This window comes from Physeter macrocephalus, unplaced genomic scaffold, assembly GCF_002837175.3.
Source record: "Physeter macrocephalus isolate SW-GA unplaced genomic scaffold, ASM283717v5 random_69, whole genome shotgun sequence".
NCBI classification, from domain to species: Eukaryota; Metazoa; Chordata; class Mammalia; order Artiodactyla; family Physeteridae; genus Physeter; species Physeter macrocephalus.
In genome coordinates this window covers 113,253-135,950 of record NW_021145355.1, presented here as the reverse complement: position 1 = coordinate 135,950, position 22,698 = coordinate 113,253, and the positions used below count along the sequence as shown (strand labels likewise).

General features: G+C 51.6%; 1 protein-coding gene across 1 annotated transcript in view; it reads left to right on the top strand.

Moving 5' to 3' along the window:
• The first annotated feature begins 28 nt into the window (after positions 1-28).
• Positions 29-22,698, top strand: part of LOC102987670 (serine/threonine-protein kinase/endoribonuclease IRE1) — a 31,644-nt gene continuing 8,974 nt past the window's right edge. Inside the window, exons 1-11 of the mRNA XM_028483781.2 lie at positions 29-335; positions 2,464-2,586; positions 6,704-6,805; positions 7,607-7,868; positions 9,364-9,442; positions 10,757-10,922; positions 14,981-15,099; positions 17,741-17,932; positions 20,310-20,580; positions 21,359-21,449; positions 21,707-21,896. Coding sequence (XP_028339582.1) covers positions 332-335; positions 2,464-2,586; positions 6,704-6,805; positions 7,607-7,868; positions 9,364-9,442; positions 10,757-10,922; positions 14,981-15,099; positions 17,741-17,932; positions 20,310-20,580; positions 21,359-21,449; positions 21,707-21,896 — 1,599 coding nt within the window. The 5' untranslated portion in view covers positions 29-331. The remainder of the gene's footprint in view (positions 336-2,463; positions 2,587-6,703; positions 6,806-7,606; positions 7,869-9,363; positions 9,443-10,756; positions 10,923-14,980; positions 15,100-17,740; positions 17,933-20,309; positions 20,581-21,358; positions 21,450-21,706; positions 21,897-22,698) is intronic.

The following is a 22,698-nucleotide window of genomic DNA, read 5'->3' as shown; positions in this document are numbered from 1 at the left end:
CTTTGAGGGGCTTGTCAAGTAAAAGAAGTCTTGTTTCTAATGCCCGGAACCTGGGAGCTGAGGGCTTGTCCAAAGTGGAGAGGGGAGCCTGGGGTGCCCCTTCTCCCTGGTTTCCAGTTAGGAAAGCTCACATCTACCATCAACAGTGCTCCTCCCCTTTTAGCAGAATTGGGTAACAGAAACTGTGCAGTGAGATTGTAATAAGTATACAAGACTTGGTTAACTTTTTTTTTTTTCTCTTTTCCTTTTTTTTTTTTTAAAGAAACTTCCCTTTACGATCCCAGAGTTGGTGCAGGCATCCCCGTGCCGAAGTTCGGATGGAATTCTCTACATGGGTGAGGGTTCCTGAAACTTTGATCCCTTTTGGAAATGAACCCCAGAATCTGGGAAAGTGGCGTGTCTGAGAGAGGGGTGTAGAGTCACTCCCCCACTGGCCCTTCTGGGAAAGGTCTTTCTTGCCTTGGTTGTGCTGGTTCACGCCAGGATCAGCTGACCTATTAAGAAAGGGTTCCCCCCACTTGGGAGCAGACTTGACACCATTAGGTTACTCATTTAACAAGCTTTTAGCTGCTGTGTTGACCTACCCTTGCGATTTACAGATTGCAACTTGCAACGTACCCAGAAGCAACTGGATGAAATTTAAAGTGAATACCATCGTCTGAGCCAAGAAAGGGAAGCCAGGCTCTGCCTATTAATTATAGGGCTTTCTTAGTATTTCCTGCTATCAGAATATTGGATTAAAAACAGCACTTAACAGCTTGCTTAGATAAGCTGCCTTCATACCTACAGGGGTCACATCTTCAAAGCATCAGATCAGCTGCTTTTCTTTTACCATGTTGCTGCCAAAATGTCAATAAAAGTGCATTTGTAACACAAATGAGAGCTGTATTTGTCTTGAAAGCGTAGTAGTAATAATATCCTGTATTTATAAAGCAGCTTTCTTTCTGAGGAACCTAAAGTGCTTATTGCCTATTCATGCCTCTGGAGCTTTATGTGTGTTTCTGGGCCTCAAGCGCAGGCCCAAGCTGGATTTTAAGTTTTTGTCTAAGGAGACTGGGGCTCTTGCTTCCTTGCACACCTTCAGAATGAGGAAGCCCCCAGCCTGGGGATTCAGAGGAAGTGATCAGCACAGGCTTTCTCTGTCTTCTGGGCCGTGCCCTGGGCCCCTCTGAATATCGTCTCACCATCTGTGTCACTGTTTTCTGTCTGGGCTTCCACCTCGGACCAGCAGTTCATCACTTAGGGTGCATTTAAAGTTGTGGCATTTGGCCGATCCATCCATTAAAGCGGTAGCTGAGTTATGCAGACTGTGATGGTCCTTGAAGTAACCAGAAGGGTGCCAAGCCAGATGGAAAGGGATCCTGGTCATAGCTGTTTGGTGATGTCTTCTCTCTATCTTCAGATATTTTTCATATTAAGATTTGTCTTTGAGAACGGAAAGTTGCGATCCACAGACAAGTTTCGGACGTGTGCTACCTCTGTTAGAACTAAGTGTAGCTTTAGCAAATTCTAATGCCCTGTGATCTTCCTGGCATCTTGGTACTGTGCTTCCAAGAGTCCCTTGAAATAGGAAACTTGGCCAATAAGGTAGGAAGAGACAAGAGACAAGGCTTGTCTTACAAAACAGAAACGTGCGCATCACGGTGAAGGCGTTGACCTTCAGGTGGGAGCTGTATTTATCTTGAAATCGCAGTGGTAATAATATCCTGTATTCATCAAGTAGATTTCTTAGGAACTCGCCATTACTAGGATGCTCTGGTGTATATAACCATAGGTATTGACACATATGCTTTGAGCTTTCTTAATCGTGTTGTTTGGCTGTGCTGTCCACCTGTTTGTTTATACCTTTTAATCAGCTGAATGAGGGGAGGGGTATAGCGTGTGGCCGGGGAGTCACTGACTGGCTGGGGTCAAGGTCGAGATAACTTTGGCCTCATTGGCACCAGGTTGCCACCAACTCTACTGCCCGGTCACAGGTACCAGCTAATTAGAGTTATAAACAGTAACTGTAGATCCTCTTTACATGAGGGCTCATTAGTAGGGATGTTGAGATATATGAATGATGGTTACCAGGGAGACAAACCCCTGGGTACATTTCTGGATTTATATAGATCCTAGTCTATGGGAAAAGGATTGCCTTTACAGACCAGATTTTTCATATTTAAAGCCATTCATCAGAGCAATAAAATCTGTGAGTTATTACATTATTGGGCTTGGAGAAATTTTTATACCATGACTAGGCTATTAAGTTGTTATAAGACCCAGTGGTCCAAGAAGTTTTATTATCTCCACATTACCATTAACCTTGTCACCCCTGGAGCAACAGAGAAATGTGTTTGACATCGTAAGTATTTCAGGCCTGTCTGTCAGTGCAGAGAACATCTTGGGCCGCTAGTTTGGCAGGGATGTTTTTTTTCCATATTGGGCGAGTGTAAACCACAGCGTGTCCTTGTGACCTTCCAGGTAAAAAGCAGGACATCTGGTATGTCATTGACCTCCTGACTGGGGAGAAACAGCAGACTTTGTCATCGGCCTTTGCGGATAGTCTCTGCCCATCAACCTCTCTTCTGTATCTTGGGCGAACAGGTAAGAAGGAACCTTTTATCACGTACAACCTGCCTGTCTGCAAAAAAGGACCTGAAGGGCTTCCCTGGTGGCGCAGTGGTTGAGAGTCCGCCTGCCGATGAAGGAAACACGGGTTCGTGCCCCGGTCCGGGAAGATCCCACATGCCGCAGAACGGCTAGGCCCGTGAGCCGTGGCCGCTGAGCCTGTGCGTCCGGATCCTGTGCTCCGCAACGGGAGAGGCCACAACAGTGAGAGGCCCGTGTACCGAAAAAAAAAAAAAAAAAAAAAAAAAGGACCTGAAGTAGCCTTCCCGTGGGTCTCTGCCTCCGGGCTTCATTCTCTAGAAGCTGGCCAGAGCTGTCTAGTCCACACACAGATTTACCATGTCATTCCCCTTTATAAGAGCCGCCCCCCAGCCCGGTGGCTCCCCAGTGCCTGAGGATTCCAGTCTAAACTGCACCGTAGCCCGCAAAGCCCCCTTGATGCCTCCGCTGCCTCTTTTGCCTCTTCCCCCGCTGCATTTCCCTCACTTAAACATTTCCAATCAGGTCCCAGAATAAGCAGCGCTGTTTTTTTAAACTTGGAGTAGTGGGTCCGTCTCTACCAGGTACACACGTTCTTGCCTGTGTGGCCGGCGTCCATTCTTCCTTCCCAGCGCTGCTCAGAAGGCTCCCTCTCCGTGAAGCCTTTCCCCGCCTCGCAGCTCCCCCCTGCCCGGAGACCACAGCTCTCCACGCTCGGCACGCGCAGCCGTTCGCACCGCCCATCGGTGGCCCTTTCCGGGCATCAGCAGCACCCTCCTCGGCACACCGTTTCCCACCTCCTCCCTCTAGAGCCCCTTCCTTCTCAGCACTCGTCACTACGTGTTTCTAAATCATATGTGCATGTTTTCTGCCTCCCCTGCTAGGCCGTCGGCTTCCCGAGGGCAGGACTTGGTTTTGTTCGCCTGCCGAGTCTCCACGCCTGGCACGTTGCTGACGCGTAGCAGGTGTCCAGAGGCTGCAGCGAGAGAGTGGGTGGGGGCCCTTTCCTCCGGGGATCTGCCTTACTCGTTTCACGTGTGCAGCCCCTGACCTATACCACTACTCCATAAAAACTGTGGAATGGACGGCTAAAATAGAGCTAAAAGGGGAAGCGAGCAAGAAAACATTTAGAATGGAAAGATTATACCCAAAACCTAAGATGCAGTCACTACAACTGAGCGCTAAACTTAGGTCTAAGCATTCAGGTAGCCAAGGCCTTAAAAAAAAGAGAGACAGAACCTTCCTTCAGGTGCTGTGGAAAACAGTGCTTTTCTAAAAATGAGTGAGGCTAATAATCTTGGGCCCTAGAGGCTGGCTGAGCTCTCCCGTAATCACAGGGGAGGGTCTCTGTGAAACTGCAGGACTCTCCACTCACCCCCAACCCCCATCAATATCAAGTATTCCAACTGTAGTGACCACTTAGGGTTTGTTTGTTTGTTTACTGTTTCCATCAAGTAAAGCCTTACAGTGGTTCCACCTTCACCCAGGAATAAACATTGTTTGGTTCTCAGGTAGAATTGTGGTGTCTGAGGGAATCGGGCTATGCTCTGGCCTCTGGTGGAGTGTGTGGGGGGGCGTATAATGCTATCTGTTGTTTCCATTATCTGTCTCTGCATAACAGACCACCCTAACTTAGCGGCTTCCAACACCAACGTTTTACTGCTTACAATTCCATGGCCTCAGCCGGGATGGATGGCCTACACTCCACAGGCTGTTGGCTCGGCTCACTCAGATGTCTGGGACCTTGGTTCAGCTCCATGCAGACAGCCTGGACTTCTTTACGTGGCGGCTGGGTTCTCCTCTTGAGTAAAAGTGGACATTGCGGGAATTCCCTGGCAGTCCAGTGGTTAGGACTCCGCGCTTTCACTGCTGAGGGCCTGGGTTCAATCCCTGGTCTGGGAATTAAGATCCCGTAAGCGGTGAGGCACGGCCAAAAAAAAAAAAAAAAAAAAAAGTGGACGTTACAGTGCCTCTAAGGTCTGGGCTCAGAAGTCCTGGAATTTCACTTCCACTGCAGTCTGTTGGTCAAAGCAAGTCACGGGGCCAGCCCAGAATCAAGGGGTGGGGAAACAGACCCAGCCTCATAGTGGGAAGACTGTCACGTAGGGTACAGGGATGGGGAGCGTTGATGGTGGTGATCTTTTCAGACCTTCCACCACAGTCTTCCCTCTGGTTGCAATAGTTCACAACCCTCCTATATGCAGAATATACTCACCCCTTCCCAAGACTCCCCAAGTCCAGCCACAACATGGGGCTCAAAATCCAGCAGCTTGTGATCTGTATCTGGTTTGGAAGTGGGCAAGGCTCCTCCTGATCTGGAGACCTGTGATTAAAGGAGACACATTATCTCCCCTCCGACATACAAAGGGGACACAGATAGGAGAGTCGCAGTGGACACCCCCATTCAAAAAGGGAGGGAAAGATAGACACACAGCAGTCACTGGTCCTTAGTGATTCTGGAATCCAGCCAGGCACATGTTTTCAGGTTCCCCTACTCTGAAGGCAGGGAAGATTCCTTGATTAGGGCCCAGTCTTGCCCTCTGGAATTGGTTCCGCAATATATTGTTCTCAGCAGCCTGGTCCTTCCCTCTGAGAAGTCCTTTCTTTTCCTTAAGAAACAGTTAGGGTTTTGTAGCTTTCTCAATCTGTTCCTTGTCCATTGAAAGTTGGGGATAAAGAGGACTCCCTGGCGGTCCAGTTGTTACGACTCCGATCTTCCACTGTAGGGGGCATGAGTTTGATCCCTGATCAGCAAGTGAACTGACATCCTGCATGCCGCACGGTGCGGAAAAAAAAAAAAAAAAGAGTAAATTTTATGATATGTAAATTATTTATCAATAAAGGTTTTTTATTTTTTTGCAGTACGCGGGCCCCTCTCCCGCTGCGGAGCACAGGCTCCGGACGCGCAGGCTCAGCGGCCATGGCTCACGGGCCCAGCCGCTCCGCGGCATGTGGGATCCTCCCGGACCGGGGCACGAACCCGTGTCCCCTGCATCGGCAGGCGGACTCTCAACCACTGCGCCACCAGGGAAGCCCTCCCCCCATGTTTGACTGTCTCTGTTTTTTTTTGGTCCATGCTGGAATTACTCCCTTAAAAATATTCGTGAAAAAAAAAATTCGTGAGCTTCCCATGTGTCAAATTATAGGCTACTCCATTAGATATAAAGCCATACCCACAAATCTCTCTACTTTGAGGTATGGGACAGCACTCTTACGGTTCTTAGAACCCTCTTACCCAGCAGAGGGTCCACGTAGGACCACCTTAAATCTTGCTGAGGCCTCAAAGGAGGGTCTTACAGCCTCATCTTTGATTTGATCTTGACCCCGAAGCCGTTTTTTACTGGTAGCACCTGAACCTGATCTTTGCCCTAAGGCCATTTTTTTTACATTGAGAATCTTTTCCAGCTAGGGCATCAGTCCTGGACCTTCTATAGTTCCTCTAGATTCAGCTTGAGAACTGAATGGTTTCTTCTTTAGCTTATCTGCCTTGCGTCATACCGTACGCAGTTAAGAGAAACCATTTGGCATGTTCTGCTTTCCGCCTGGAAATCTCCTTAGACAGCTCCACACGTTTATCAGGTACTTTCTTTCTGTTTTCCAAGTTACTGCAAGAAGTAGTCCTACTAATTGCGTCACCACTACCTAACCTGAGTCATCGTTTTCAGCTTCCAGCAGCAGTTTCCTTACTGCTCTTCTAGCCTCCATCTACCACCCGGTCCCAAAGTCAGTGCCACACGTTATAGTTTTGGTGATGGCACCATCCAACATCTGGGTAACAACTTCTAATCTCAGCTGTCTATTGCTATACTGTATAATAAACCACCCGAAAACTTAAGTGGCTTAAACAACACCGAGACATCGCTCATGGCCTGTGAGCCTCGAGTTCAGGGGCACCGCGTGGGCGGCCCGTCTGCGCTCCACATGCCGTCGGCCAGGTTCGCGCCTGCGTCTGGGACTCCAGTCTTCCTCCACGTGGCCTGTCTCTCTCCACGTGGATGGCCTGGGTTTTTTACGCACCATTTAGGGAGGATTCGTCTGTTATAATGTAGATGAGGTCAGCACCTCCGCAGGTGCCGTGGCCCCTCCAGGTAACAGGCTGGCGTGTGTTCCCCAGAGTACACCATCACCATGTACGACACCAAAACCCGCGAGCTCCGGTGGAACGCCACCTACTTCGACTACGCAGCTGCGCTGCCCGAGGACGACGGGGAATATAGTAAGTTCCCCCCGCACCTCGGTGGCTTGGTGAGGTCGGGCGAGTATTTGTGACCTGTGGGGAAACGAGGGCTCCAGAAAGCTGCATTTCCTTTTAAGACAGTCTTGGTCACCAGGTTCTGGACTTCCCATGGACTCCTAGTAAATCCTTCAGGGGTCAGTGTTGAAGGCAGGGGCCTGGGTGAGAAGTGTGGAGGGAACCCAGGTAAAATGGTGGCGAGTTTAGCCCGAGAGGAGGGAGGGCACACTTTGTTGCGTCCCTCTGTGTCACAGAAGGAAGTAACTACAAGCCCATGGGAAGCAGAAGCAGAATTAAACATCAGCCTGTGACCTAAAAGCCAGTTTTCCCATCTTAACACTGGTACCCGCAAGTCTGACAGACCTCCTCTGCGGTCACACGTGGGCAGTGGTAGTGGTCAGCCCTGACTTTCAGCCTGCTCGGTAGTTTGAAGTGATTGCTGTCAAATGCCAGATTCATAGGCTCTCCATCGCTTCCTTTCTCCTCAGCAGTTGAATCCCACTAATTGAATCGAATGCTATTACCAAGTGAAGAAAGAACATTACCAAGTGAGAGGGTGACCCTGTCTTATATTTATAAACCCGGCAGCTCTCAGTGTCTTGCTGTCGCAGGGCCTGAGAGAGTTATCTCACTGGAAGCCAGTGGAGTTGTTCAGAGGCGATCTGAGAACACTCCAGAAGGCTTGTTTCCTCTAGCTGAGTGGCTGCAGCCTGCCAGGGGAGTAGAGGATGTGGTCGCAAGCTGGGTGAGACTTGACACGCTATGTTTATCTGATCTGTACAGAAATGTCCCACTTTGTGTCCAATGGCGATGGGCTGGTGGTGACCGTGGACAGTGAATCTGGGGACGTCCTGTGGATCCAAAACTATGCTTCCCCCGTGGTGGCTTTTTACATCTGGCAGCGGGAGGGTCTGCGGAAGGTGATGCACATCAACGTCGCCGTGGAGACCCTGCGCTACCTGACCTTCATGTCGGGGGAGGTGGGGCGCATCACCAAGTGGAAGTACCCGTTCCCCAGGGAGACGGAGGCCAAGAGCAAGCTGATGTGAGTCGGGGCCTCAGGGCAGGAGGGGGCGGCTGTGGCCCTGGTGTTCTGGTGCTGTAGCAGCAGCGTGCCGTACCGCGACCTGAGGACCAGGGCTCGGGGCCGGCGTCCCTGAAGCCGTGAGGAGCATAAAGAGCCAGGAACGGCTTGTTCTGAAACCTCGGAATCTAAGAACTGGACACCCCTGGATACTTCAGATTCTCACATATTACATAAATTAAAATTATGGGTGGGAATAGGAAAGAGACTGCCTTGTGTAACTGTAGTACAATCTGGATCTATCTCAGGTGGTGGGAATATGAGAGATGGATTTATTTTTTTTTTTCTTTTTTTCGGTACGCGGGCCTCTCACTGCTGTGGCCTCTCCCGTTGCGGAGCACAGGCTCCGGACGCACGGGCTCAGCGGCCGTGGCTCACGGGCCCAGCCGCTCCGCGGCACGCGGGATCTTCCCGGACCGGGGCACGAACCCGTGTCCCCTGCATCGGCAGGCGGACTCTCAACCACTGCGCCACCAGGGAAGCCCTGGATTTATTTTTTAACTTTCTGTTATTTTCTAAAATTTTACTGTAAGTTGTGTTTGCTTTAAAAATCAAGACAAAAGTGTTAGGGTGTGTGTGTCTAAGACTCAGCAGGCTTGTGTTCTCCATCCCCACCTGTGAATAGCCTGTAACTCGGTCACTTAGCCTTGCTGAGCCTCAGTCTCCCATTTTGCCGAGCCGTGGAGGAGATCGGGTGAGTGTGAAATGTTCTCTGAATTTACGGCACCGTTCAACTGTAAGGTGGTTTGTTGAGAGAGGTTTAGAGAATTTAGCAGGTGACCCATCCCAGACCGGCTATTGCTAGTAACCAGCAGGGTCTGTATGTGCAACCTCGCGTTGTCACGCTGTTGCCAACCACGGACAAAGCCAGATCCCCTCCCCTCCTCGATGCCCCTAACAGGGACCCACTGGAAGTCTCACCGGGTTTGGGATTTCCTGTGCATGCCCTGGATAAGAGCAGTTGACTCTCTCAGGGCTTCTGTAAAACCTCTAGAATCTTTAGGAACCACAAGACACTACAGTGGGGATTCTGGTGGCAGCTCAGTTGTCAAAGCACCCTGGTCGGGCCGTCTTGGAAGCTGTGCCGTGGTTACAAGCCTCCAGTCTCTCCCGGGTGGTCGTTGGTGGTCGTTGCTTGTGGTCCTTTCCTCAGGCTGTCGCGGGGGGTGAGCTAACGCAGCCCCGCCATTTGCAGACGAGGAAACCCTGGCTGGCAGGCAGGTGGCCTGTGCACGCTTCGAAGGCATCAGTGACAGCGGGGCCTGCAGTCCCGCTTTCCTGGTTCCCAGGGCAGTACCCTGTCTTTACACCCCCATGGCCCAGAGAGCCTCGGGGGTTAATGTGCTTCCTCCTAGGAGTGGGATTCGGGGCTGTGATTCTCCTCTCCCAAGAGCCCCCTTTTGTGGGGTCCAGAAATTAAATGACAGTGGAACGCATGTATCTGTTTGTCTCCTAGGCCCACCCTGTATGTGGGGAAATACTCTACCAGCCTCTACGCTTCCCCCTCAATGGTACACGAGGGGGTCGCCGTTGTGGTGAGTCCACTGTGCGGGGCGGGGGGGCTCATAGATGCAGCCTCCGAAACACTCCTGTGCCATTTTAGCAACGAACGAATGAATTATATATGAACATCCTGTTAGTTAAGGATGCAGGACACAGATCTTAACATCCTCAGAAACAATTTCTGCGTGTACCACGTTCTGTCAGTACCTCATGAGAAGAGATGCACGTGACTAAAGCAGCCTCCTAAGCCTCGGAAGCCCCCGTTACTCCCCTTGGCTTTCGGGTTCAAGTCTAGACTCCCCAGCTGGGGTTCACGCTCCCCTCAGGCCAGCCCCGCGACACCCGTGCACTGCCACACGGCTCGTGTCTCTGTGGGGCTGCACTGTCCATCCTCTCCCTGAGTTCCAAGAGTTCCCTTGTTCAGGCTGCGCCTCACACCTCAGATGCTCTCCCGTGTTCCTTTTTTCCTCCTCAAATCCTGTCCATCCTTTCGTGACCGGTCCAGCCTCCTGGGACCTCGCCAGGTTGCCTCAGGCACTCCGTCTCTGAGTGTCTGAGGCATCACAGTCCCGGCCGCCGTTTTGGCCCTTATGATGTTTGAACTGTTTGCCATCTCCTGTCTTCACAGTGAGTCAGTCCTCTGCTCCCGTGTCAGGGCAGCGCCTGCCTGGGTCCAGCAGTGCCCGAGCCAGCACCGGGCTCGTGGCCGGAGCTTTCCCACCCTGGTCACTTGTATCATGTGTAACTCCTTCACTTATTTCTGCTTCTCACAGTAGCCTCTTGGAGTTCCACACACACCCTTCCTGTTTCCCAGTTCCCATGTTTAAAGAGATGTCCACGTTTAAAAAGACGTCCGAGGGACTTCCCTGGCGGTCCAGTGGTTAGGACTCCGCACTTCCACTGCAAGGGGCACGGGTCCAATCCCTGGTCGGGGAACTAAGATCCTGCATGCTGCGCGGTGTGGCCAAAATAAGTACATAAATAAAAGACATGGGAATTCTATTTTATTTATGTATTTATTTTTTAAAATATTTATTTATTTATTTGGCTGTGCCGGGTCTTAGTTGCAGCATGCGGGATCTAGTTCCCTGACCAGAGATCGAATCTAAGCCCCCTGCATTGGGAGCTCGGAGTCTTAACCACTGGACCACCAGGGAAGTCCCCGGAATTTTCAGTGCAGCGTTGTCACGTCCTGAGGGAGGGGCTTCTCCTGCCCGGTCCTGGGGCCTTGAGTCCTGCTGTGCCTTCCTGACCAGCCCCACGATAGGACCATGTGCTTAGGACAGTTGCAGGCACACTGCTGTTCACATGGGCACCCCCAGCCTCACTCCAATCTGTCTTCCCAGCCCCGAGGCAGCACCCTTCCTTTGCTGGAAGGACCCCAGACCGACGGTGTCACCATCGGAGACAAAGGGGAGTGTGTGATCACACCCAGCACGGACCTGAAGTTCGACCCTGGGCTCAAAGGGAAGAGCAAGCTCAACTACCTGCACAACTACTGGCTGCTCATCGGTAAGAGCTGGCTCCTCGTGGCCGTGGTGACGCCGTGCTGCCTCCTGGTGGCCAAGAGCCGACGTTGCTAGTTAACAGTCCTCAGCTCTGTGCTCAGTTCATGTCCAAGTTGGTCTTTCAGACCTTGGAATATTTCACCCCCAAGGAAAATAAACAGGCTAGCTGTGTTACCAAGTCAGTTCTCAAAAATCATTTGTCTAATGTTCCAAAACTCCAGTACTAAATAGTGTAAACGTTGTGCAGTGACCGGACACATGTTGAACGTCTGGGGCGTGCCAGGCACTGGCAGTCAGCATTCTAGAACAGTTCCTTATGCTGACCCCATGCAAGGTCAGCACCCTTGTTATATCCACGTAGAGTTAAGAAAACAGGCAATTTCTGTGGAAGAAACCACTTGGGAGTTGGTGTGGGCGTGGGCAGGAGGGGCTGGGGAAGGAAAGGGTTGAAGACCCAGGAGCGATGGAGGGTGGTGAACAGTCGGAGGCTGGACTTGGGTGCAGAAGTCCCGGGTGTGTGGGGTGGTCCCTTTTTTTTTTTTTTTAAATATTTATTTATTTATTTGGCTGTGCTGGGTCTTAGTTTCGGCACGTGGGATCTTAGTTGTGACACGTGAACTCTTAGTTGCGGCATGCATGTGGGATCTAGTTCCCTGACCAGGGATTGAACCTGTGCCCCCTGCACTGGGTGTGTGGAGTCTTAGCCACTGGACCACCAGGGAAGTCCCCTGGGGTGGTCCCTTTTTCCTTCTCTTCTGTTTCTGCCGCCATCACTGATGGCCCTGGGGTTGGAGACCCCAGGGCCATCAGTGATAAGAAGTTGAGATGACACCGGAAGGCAGCGAGTGTGACCGATGCAGGCAGAGGTGACAGGAGCTGTGTGTCTGGCAAGTGGCCCAAGTAATTAGAGCAGGACGGAGTTTTCTTGACCGGATTTGCCTTTCCAGTGCGGCAGCCCCCTCCCCAATTCTGCCGCCTCCCAGCGCCAGAGGTGGGGAGAGGTGGGGATGCAGCCGCGAGGAGGTGCTGGAGCACGCAGGCGCCAGTGAGCTTTGTCCTCCCCATTCTCTCCCGGTGCGGTGGTGCTCGGTGGTTGCTCGGCGACCAGGGCAGAGAGGGGTCAGGCCTGGGGGCGCCGGGAAAGGGGTGTGGAGCCGCCTGGGAGACTGCAGGGCCAGGAGACAGCCAGGCGGTGGCATCTGGATGGGGGTGTTTAACTGGGCATCACAGGGAGGAAGGAAACTGGATGTCCTGGAGCCCCGATCGGTTGCTTTGTAGTCTTCCAGGCCTTGTTGTCCTTTGTTCATCCTGACTCCTTACAGGTGTTTTTCTTCTGGTTATTATTTTTACCAAATAATGGGCAGAGGAGGTAACAAAATACTTCTACCCTTTTTTGAACAGAGTTAGTTCGGAAAGTGTGGGTGAATGGGCCCAAAGTGGAGGAAAAAAAGAACTGATGGGTGGGCAGAGGCCATTAAAATCACAGGGCCACTTAGTTTTACAAAGCAGTTAAGGGATACATTGTCTACCATTGGTTAAGAAGTGAAAAAATTTTGGAAACTAAGGAAATGTGTGAGACCAAAAAAAATCCAGAAAAAGTCTTCATGGCTCAGTTGCAAAATGATGTCCTTTTATTTTATTTATTTATTTATTTTGGCTGCACCTTGCGGCATGCAGGATCTTTCGTTCCCCAACCAGGAATTGAACCTGTGCCCCCTGCAGTGGAAGCGCAGAGTCTTAACCACTGGTTCGCCAGGGAAGTCCCGAAATGATATCCTTTCAAAATGGAAAGGTTTTCCAAGTAAGAAAACTGAGAAACCCAACAAGGTATAAAGAAGTAATTAGGGATGCACCCCACAGTTCGGAAAGCCCTTTTGAGAAACTTCAAAGCTGGTCATTTCTAAATAAGGTAGTGGGACTGAGTGATAATTTTGTGTAGACTGAGGGCCACGGGTAAAAGTATATGCTCATTTATGTCCAAATATGTCCTCTGATCTGGTGATTGTGGACGACATTAAGGATATCCTCACATTCACCTTAATCTTGAAAATAAGACGAGTTCTGCAGGCTTGAGTGGTGTGGTCTGTGGGTTACCCCAGAGCAGTGGCCCTAACCTGGGGTGCTCTCAGCTTCACCTGGGACCTACGTCAGATAGACACGCATGACCCCTGGAGCTCTGGATCCAGGACGTTCAGGGCAGGGCCTGTGCTTTCAGCTCTGGAGCCTGGACGTAATTGGATGGTGATAGATACATCACTAAGACCAGGTTCTTTTTGTACAGAAGTGTTTCAGGAGCTCATGATTACATTCGTAGCACAGCCGGTTCAGGGTGCGCTCCAAGATATTGCTAAAGGCCCCACTACGGGGGAGGCCTGTTTACAAAGACTACAGGACGAAGAGGGGAGTCGGGCTAACCCCTTCTGGCGCAGCGTGTTGGGAGGTGCCCTGCCGAGGGGTGGGACTTGGAGTTCTTAGAGCAGCAGGCGCTGCAGTGCAAGGTGGCGTGTGGAGGGGACACCTCATTGCTCTTAGCGAGACGGTCTCCTGTTAGTGAGCCTCAGAGTTACCTGGAGAGACTCCTGCTCAGATCCCTGGGCCCCACCGGCAAGTGCGAATCAGAGGTCTGAAGCAGGCAACCAGTTCAGGTTATCCCGCCGTCTCAGCATTCCTTGGAAGACAAGGGGAACTTGGTAGTGGCTCAAAACAAACTTAGGCTTCCCTTAGCGAACAGTGTTAACGGTACAGATAGAGAACTGACCCAAAGAGAGAGAGTTCAAGGGGCTTTCTCCAGATGAGAAATGTACGTAGCTCGGACTAGTTCTTGTTTGTTTTTGTCTTGGAAATACATACCATACGATCTTTGATAGGTTTGGGAGAACAGAGGACAGATCCTAGGGTGAGACTGGAATTGGGGTGAGATCTGATTGCTGTGAGACAACAGAGAAGAAAGCAGTCAGGGTGCTGAGAGCCCAGCTTGAGAGAGTGATTGGCTCTTCCGGGTGGTGTGTGGAGTCGTTTAACTTCAGAACTAAAGAGATCATCCAGCCATATCAAATGTCGTTCCTTTTATGTTATTCAGCTCTGTCCCTCGCACACAGTAGATGCTCAATAAACGTGTAATGAATGACTGCTAGGCAGCCTTGGAATAGTTGTGTGGGGAACAGTGAAGGAACAAACAGGGAGCCGGGATCCCCAATCCATCCAGCAAACGTGCTGGCTTCTGAATAATTCACCACTTCCCAGGAGGGAAGCTCGTGTTTAGGTAGTGGGGATAGAACTCCACCTGCACGATTTAAACACCAAGATGGGGACTTGGTACCCTTATTGGAGTGATGTGACAGGGGTCAGCGTTGAAGGGAGAACTCCTTGAGGTTTTTTTTTTTTTTGGACGATATCTTTTAGGATACATTTTATTTTATTTATTTATTTATTTTTGGCTGCGTTGGGTCTTTGTTGCTGCACGCGGGGTTTCTCTAGTTGCAGCGAGCGGGGGCTACTCTTCGTTGCGGTGCACGGGTTTCTCACTGCAGCGGCTTCCCTTGTGGAGCACGGGCTCTAGGCGCATGGGCTTCAGTAGTTGTGGCACGCAGGCTCAGTAGTTGTGGCACACAGGCTTAGTTTCCCCGCGGCACGTGGGATCTTCCCGGACCAGGGCTTGAACCTGTGTCCCCTGCATTGGCAGGCGGATTCTTAACCACTGTGCCACCAGGGAAGTCCTCCTTGAGCTTTTAATGAAGCTTCCTAGTGCCTCACGGTGTACGGCCTTGATTAGGGATTATCCACACGAGCCTTGCTCTGAACGTGTCCTGGACATCCCGATCCCTCTCGTGACAAGGACACTTCTTTGCTCCTTGTTGTGAGATTCAGAACACTGCACTAATGCCACTGAGGAGTAAAAGTTCTGTCTTGATGGAATTTCTCTTGTCACTGCCTCCCGCTTTCTCTTACTTTACAAGTGTGAGCGTCTGCTTCGTGGGCCCCTCACTGGGTAGTGACGGTTGCTTAGGCTTAGTGGGTCGAGTGGGACTGCTGCTCTCATTAGAGGCGTGCTTCCTCTCGCAGGACACCACGAGACCCCACTGTCTGCGTCTACCAAGATGCTGGAGCGGTTCCCCAACAATCTGCCCAAACACCGGGAAAATGTGATTCCTGCTGACTCAGAGAAAAAGAGCTTTGAGGAGGTGAGTGGGGAAATGGACAGTCAATTGGTGCCTCCTCGTGTCAGGTGCTGGGGGATAAGGCATTTGTCCTGCCTTTATACATTTATTTATTTATTTTTGGCTGTGTTGGGTCTTTGTTGCTGCGCGCGGGCTTTCTCTAGTTGCGGCGAGTAGGGGCTACTCTTCGTTGCGGTGTGCTGGCTTCTCATTGCGGTGGCTTCTCTTGTTGTGGAGCACGGGCTCTAGGCACGCAGGCTTCAGTAGTTGTGGCTCACGGGCTCTAGAGCACAGGCTCAGTAGTTATGGCGCACGAAGTTCGTGCTCCGTGGCATGTGGGATCTTCCCGGACCAGGGCTCGAACCTGTGTCCCCTGCATTGGCAGGAGGAGTCTTAACCACTGCACCACCAGGGAAGCCCTGTCCTGCCTTTAGAGCCTGCAGTCCACTCAGGAGGGGAGAGTGGTACACGGGAATCCACAGCAAACAAAGTGCTGAGGACTGATGGGGAGGAAGGGGGCTTCCGGGAGGTTGTGGGAGAGATGGGGCGCTGGAGGGGAGCATGCAGAGGTAAAGACCTGGAGTGGGGCTAACCCTGCGTGTCCAGCTCTGGGGCTGAGGAGATAGCCTGACTGCATCCAAGGATGCCCAGTGGGCAATGGGGGGGCAGGGGATGGGATCACACGGCTACAGAGGAACCGTATTCCAAGCCGGGCAGCAAGCGAAGAGCTGACAAAGAGAGCAGGTGGGGAGACTGAGGTTTTCTGAAGCCAGGCATGGCCTGTTGAAAGTGGCCTGCTTTGGCCGCTCGGTCTGGCGGAGACCCAGGGCACCCACAGATGGGTGTGGAGCAGCGGGGAGGCCCTGGCCCAGGCCGCCCTCCTGAGCCCCGGCAGACAGTCTGCTGTCAGGGTCTCAGCTGGAGGCAGACAGCCAGCCGGGCTAGCATGATTCGAGGGGAGTTTTGGTTCACACTGTGGGCAGTTCTGGGGTTCTCTGAGCGTACTTGGGCCTGAAGCGGGTGGGGAGGGAGTGGGTCGGGCCCCAGACCAGGAGCCTGGAGCTTCAGATGAGTCGCTTGGCAGCCCCACAGAACTCCAGCTCTGTCTCATCTGCTGGTGTCCTTGCCGGAAACTGGGGGCAGGGAGCCCATCGCTTTGCCCAGGTGGGTAGCCTTCTGGGGCACAGAGCAGGTGGGGAGCTGGAGGGTGGCTGTGCAGGAGGGGTGGGAGTGGGAGCCGGGCTGGGGGTCCGACCATTCGGGCTTGGCGGCTCCTGCAGCCCTGCCGTGGGGGGCCCGGCCTGAGAAGGGGCCGTGGGCAGGGTCAGAGGAGGAGGGGAGCGGCTGGCTGATGTGAGGGCTGTGATGGCGTCAGATTCACGTTAGAGATTTAGATTTTATCCAGAGAGAAAGGAGAAGAAAATCACATGGATGTTAAAGATTCCAGGGTGCGCTGAGTTGTCCCTCATCTCTGGAGGGAGCCAGGTTGGAGATAGCATTGGTGCCCTAAAATCTTGATCTGATTTTGATCTGATTAAAGCCAAGTGTATTTGTTATTGAACACTTAGAAAATAAAAGTTTAAAGAAGAAAATTAAACAATACCCATAACCGAACACCCAGAGATGGCTGTAGTTGAGATTTTCCTGTTTAATCGTTTAATTTTGAACAAAGAGTCCTTTAAAAGTCCATGAAAATACTCTGAGGTGCATTTATCTGGTAATAAGACTAACTTTTTAAAACAAGCGCACTTGAGCAAATATAACTAAATGAGTGTTGTCTCTGGTCACGTGCTCAGCAAACATTCCGCAGCTGCCACCAGCCACAGGCCCCTGCGCCCTGTGGGAGGGTCTGCAGGAGTGGGAGGCAGGGCACTGCGTTAGTCTGGGGGGTGAGAAATGGGAGCGTTTCTCACGTCCCTCCTTGGGATGCCAAGGAGGCTGTGTGTCCATGTCACCAGGCAAGTGATAATGGCACACCTGGAACAGTAGACGTTTGAGAACAAATCAATGCATTTTTCTTAAGTCCTAGAGATTCTGAGGCGCTTCGGCAGAAGCTCCACTTTATCTGAGTTAATTTTGGGCTCTAACAGAGGGTTCTGATGCTTTTTTAAAACTTTGAAAAATAGTGGACTGTTTGAATACGTGGTTTTGTGTTTGGAGTTGCACTGAAAGTTTACAAGCAACATAAGAAAGCAGCTTTATTACTTTATATCTGTGTGTGGGCGCGCGCGCGTGTGTGTGTGTGGGGTTTCCTTTTTAATGTGAAATGCTGTTACCAAATTGACTACCAACCTTCCGCCAGGCTTGTTACCTATGATTTCAGAGTTCCGCCAAACATCAAATCTACCATGAAAGGATGTTTTTGCCTTTAATAAGGATTTTCAAAAGATTATAGTATCTGAAGGCACTTTCAAAAGTGTTTCTCTAAAAACCTTTTTTGAGTAATGATACCATCACTGCAAGAGTGCATAGCCTCTCAAGGCAGTTGCTTTGAAAAAGGCAACAATTATCTGGTTTTGTGGTCTTTGTGTGGGCTTTAAAAAAATCCAACATGTTTCACAGCATAGTCATTCCTCGTAAATAGTCATTGCCTTTCTTTGTTGTTTGGCTCATTTATATCTGACTAGAAATTTTGCAGTGATGTCGCCACTCTCTCCCATGCAAGGTTATCGACCTGGTTGACCAGACTTCAGAAAACGCACCTACCACAGTTTCTCCAGATGTGGAAGAGAAGTTCGCTCATGCCCCCCCAAGGCCCGAGGCCCCCGTGGACTCCATGCTCAAGGACATGGCTACCATCATCCTGAGCACCTTCCTGCTCATTGGCTGGGTGGCCTTCATCATCACCTACCCCCTGGTAAAGCTCCACTCCTTCCCTTTCCCCTCCCACGTGTTTCTGAACCTTTGCCCATCACCTGATGTTAGTGAGGTCCAGACAAAGGTGGCAAAGAAGCAAATACATTTCTTTTCCCACTTAAAAGTCAATATTGGCTTATCTTCAAAAACATTGTAATTAAAGAGACACTCACTTCTCAGGAAAGGACAATTTTGTACCTACATCTTACAGTTTGACTGTAAAAACTGATTTGGAAACCTTGCTTACAAATCATTTTAAAAACTGTATTTTCTTTTTTTAAGACTACACATAATACATGAAAATCTGTTAAACTTTCATCCTTTAAAAACTGTCTGTTTAGGGACTTCTCTGGCGGTCCAGTGATTAAGACTTCACCTTCCAGTGTAGGGGGTGAGGGTTTGATCCATGGTCAAGGAGCTAAGATCCCACATGCCTCACAGCCAAAAAACCAAAACATTAAAACAAAAGCAATATAGTAACAAATTCAATAAAGACTTTTAAAATGGTCCACATTAAAAATTTTAAAAATCTTAAAAAAAAAAGAAACCTGCCTGTTAGAGATATCAGATAGAGTGAGAAAGGCAGCACGGTTATTCCTTCGACTTTCTAGTTGGAAATAAGTGGCTAAAATTACATAGTTGAGTAGGTTGTGGGTTGGATAAAATATTCTGGAGGAATATTCTTTCTTTCTTTTCTTCTCTTTTTTTTTTTTTTTTTTTTTTTTTTGCCTCACCACACAGCTCACAGTATCTTAGTTCCCCGAGCAGGGTTGTGGGTTGGATAAAATATTCTGGAGGAATATTCTTTCTTTCTTTTCTTCTCTTTTTTTTTTTTTTTTTTTTTTTTTTGCCTCACCACACAGCTCACAGTATCTTAGTTCCCCGGGCAGGGATTGAACCTGGGCCCTCAGCAGTGAGAGCACAGAGTCCTAACCACTGCACCGCCAGGGAATTCCCTGGAGAAATATTCTTTCATCAGGATGCTTGGAGCATTGAAACCTTACCACCTTAGAACACAAGTGCTCCAAAAGCTCACATCCCCGTGGAGGAATGAGGATGACAGGCCCTTTATGGCACTTTCCATTTGTCAAAATGTGTCCACCTGCATTGTTTTTTGTTTTTTGCGGCACGCGGGCCTCTCACCGCCGTGGCCCCTCCCGTTGCGGAGCACAGGCTCCGGACGCGCAGGCTCAGCGGCCACGGCTCACGGGCCCAGCCGCTCTGCGGCATGTGGGATCTTCCCGGACCAGGGCACGAACCCGTGTCCCCCGCATCGGCAGGCGGACTCTCAACCACTGCGCCACCAGGGAAGCCCAAGTTTTTGTTTTTTTTTAACCTCACCCAGTTCTTATTCTTATCTATCCCCTACCCACAAATAAAGAAACTTGACTCTGGGAAGTTAAATAACTTTCCCAAGGTAACTCAGCTAGTAGATGGAATTTCCAGGATTGCAACCCAAGTTGAAAGAAAGAGAGCAAGATCTCTAGAAAACTCCCAGGGGCGTGTTGGCTACACACCCATATCCCTGCAGTCACCTTCCCACGCATGGGGCAGTAATTAATAATCACAGGTCGCTGCCACTTCAAACTATGATGGAATGAATTGTACAGACTAAATGAGAAGAGTGTGGGGTGTGGGGAAGGCAGCCTGATGAAATGGGAGTGGGACCTCGGCCAGGCTCCCTGTGTGTCAGCCCCGCTCTGCCACATCCTGGCTGTGCAGCTGTGGGCAGATGGCCAGGTGGCCCCAAGCCCCAGTGGCGTCCCCACCTCTGCACTGCTGGTGATCTGTGCACCGGCCTCTGTCACGTGCACGGCCACGGTAGACAGCAAGCCTGGGTCTTCCCTGTGTCCACCTGCTACCCATTCTTCCTGTTTGGTTTTGGTTTCACTCTTGCAACAATTCCCAGACTTTTGTGGATTTTTTTTTTTTTTTTTTGGCCACACCGTGGGGCACACAGGGTCTTAGCTCCCCGACCAGGGGTTGAACCCACACCCTCTGCAGTGAGAGCGTGGAGTCCTAACCACTGGACCGCCAGGGAAGTCCCCCAGACTTTCATAAAAGTCCCGGAATTGTAGAGTTGACTGGAACCCCCTCCCTCTGACCCAGCCCTCCACCTCCAGTGGGATCCCTCCTCTGCTGCCCCTGCAGGGCCCCTCCAGCTGGGGGATGGGCTGTACTGGGAAGTCTAACTGGCAGGAAGAGCTCCGATCGCTGACCGCGTTCTGCCCCCCGCGGCCTTCTCACTGGTCTCGTCCTGCCCCGTGGGGTCACCTCAAGTGTCCCCTCTTCCTCCGCCGCAGGAGCCTGCCCCGTCCCGCCCGCTTGCGCGCTGGGCGCCGGGCTGCACTGGCCGGGGTGTGGGTTTCTCTTCCCAGAGCAGACGTCAGCAGCGGCAGCTCCAGCACCAGCAGTTTCAGAAGGAACTGGAGAAGATCCAGCTCCTGCAACAGCAGCAGCTGCCCTTCCACCCACCTGGAGACGTCGCGGCTCAGGACGCCGAGCTCCCGGACTTGTGCGGCCAGTACTCGGAGAGCTCGGCCACCAGCAGCCCCAGCACGTCCCCCAGAGTCTCCAACCACTCGCTCCACTCCAGCGGCTCCGCCTGCAAGGCTGCCACCAGCCCCTTCCTGGAGCAGGATGACGAGGGTAAAGCGAGTTGCCATTTTGGTGCCGCCTTCTCTTTCGTTGGAGCATGACCTGAGGACCCTAAAGCCCCATGCCCTTCCTGGGGGTCTCCACGGGATTATGAAGTGCTGTTCCCAAGGGTTCACCGAGGTCTCACCCCCCGTCCCCCCCACTCCGGGGGCTGGGCTTCTGCCCCATCCCGAGGCCTCTCCCCCACAGAGGGAGCCACCATGGCCCTCCCTCCATCTTGCTGCACAAAGGGCTGAGAGTCGCTGCTGACCAGAGGTGCACTGGCCCTCTGGTTCGAGAGCATCCCTGAGGCCGGCCAGTGGCCACGTGTAAAGGTGCAGCTGTTGCTCTGCTTTCATCCGGGAGGTGGGCTCAGGCCAGCGGTCAGGGCCAATAGTCTGAGGGGATTGACGTAGAACCAGTGCAGGAGACCTCAGAGTCCTGAGTCTCAGGCTGGACACTCTGCTACTGGTCTCTCCATTTCACGCATCCCCCGGCACTACCTGCATGTTTCCGGTGCAGACCTTTGGGTGGATCTGTAGAGAAGCCCTGTCTTCAGGCTTCTGTCCTCACAGTAATGAAAGTAAAAGCTGGAACAGAGAGCAGGGGCCGGCGAGGAGGCGGCCCTGGGCGTGACTGGGGAGGGGGCCCCGCAGCTCCTGCTTGCCAGGGCCCCAGGGGCCTAAAACCTCTGAATCCTCATCCCTCCTTCTGAGCTCAGGAAGCTTGTAGCCACTCTGGCTTCAAGGCTGTTTAGGTTATGTTTGTCCTTTTTTCTGTTCTGTCCCAGATGAGGAAACCAGCATGGTGATAGTTGGGAAAATCTCATTCTGTCCGAAGGACGTCCTGGGCCACGGAGCCGAGGGCACAATTGTGTACCGGTGAGTGGCCTGGAGAGCCCTGAGCCTTCACCACCTCACGTGTAAGCTCCTGTCGGCTCCGGGGGCACAGCGGGGTCATCGTAGTGACCAGATGGAAGAGTTCCCCACAGAGGGAGGTGATGGGGCCGCTGGGCGGTTGCTCAGGGCCCCCCGGGCTGTGAGGCCTTCGAGGCAGCCGCTGCGTCAGGTGGAAGGAGTCCCGCAGGCCCAGGGTTCTCCTGGCGTTTCCACAGCCAACCCCGCTCCTCGTCCTGCAGTGGCATGTTTGACAACCGCGACGTGGCCGTCAAGAGGATCCTCCCCGAGTGTTTTAGTTTCGCAGACCGTGAGGTCCAGCTGCTGCGAGAGTCGGACGAGCACCCAAACGTGATCCGTTACTTCTGCACCGAGAGGGACCGGCAGTTCCAGTACATCGCCATCGAGCTGTGCGCGGCCACCCTGCAGGAGGTGGGTGGCCCCAGGTCACCGACGGCTCTGCCAGCGCCACCGGCGGCTCCCTTCTCCCGGCAGCTCGGGCGCAGTTTTAGGGACTGCCAGTTTATTTGTTTTTTAAATTTCTTTTCAGTAACTTTATTGAGGTTACAATACAACGTATTCGTTTTAAATGTACGGTTTGATGCATGCTGACAAGGGTATGTACCCATTTTAACCACCAACAGTGGAGATGTAGAGCACTTTCCTCTCCCCAGATTTAGTTGTGTGGTCCCCTCGGCTGCCCGGGCCAGTCTGTGGTTGCAGTTGGTACCTCTCTCCCTCTCGGCCTCCAGGAAACCTGTCGGTCCTCCCATCGCCGGTCAGGGCTGGTGTGGGCTAGGAGGATGCTAGTTGATGACTTGAGTCATTAAGATCATCCATTGAACCCCTTTTGCTCAGTTTCCAGGCTGTGCAACTGTGATATTTCAGTATCATTTGGCTTCATTGCAGGCTTACCTGTATGAGGCAATGAACTTGGGTTTCTTACCCTCTCGTCATCTCATTATAAACTAGTAAGCTGGAGCTTTGTTTGTTTGCTTGTTTAAGTCAGTCTTTCAGGGGAAAAGAAAGTCTGCTGAAAAATACGGATTTGAACGGAGAATATTGTCAGTAAAAGTTCCCATTTCTTTGTTAAAGTATGATCAGAGAAAACGAACTGACCCAATACCACATGTTAATTAAAGCAAAAACCTTCGGGCCGAATTTTTCTTTTCTTTTCTTTTCTTTTTATTGCGGTACGCGGGCCTCTCACTGTTGTGGCCTCTCCCGTTGCGGA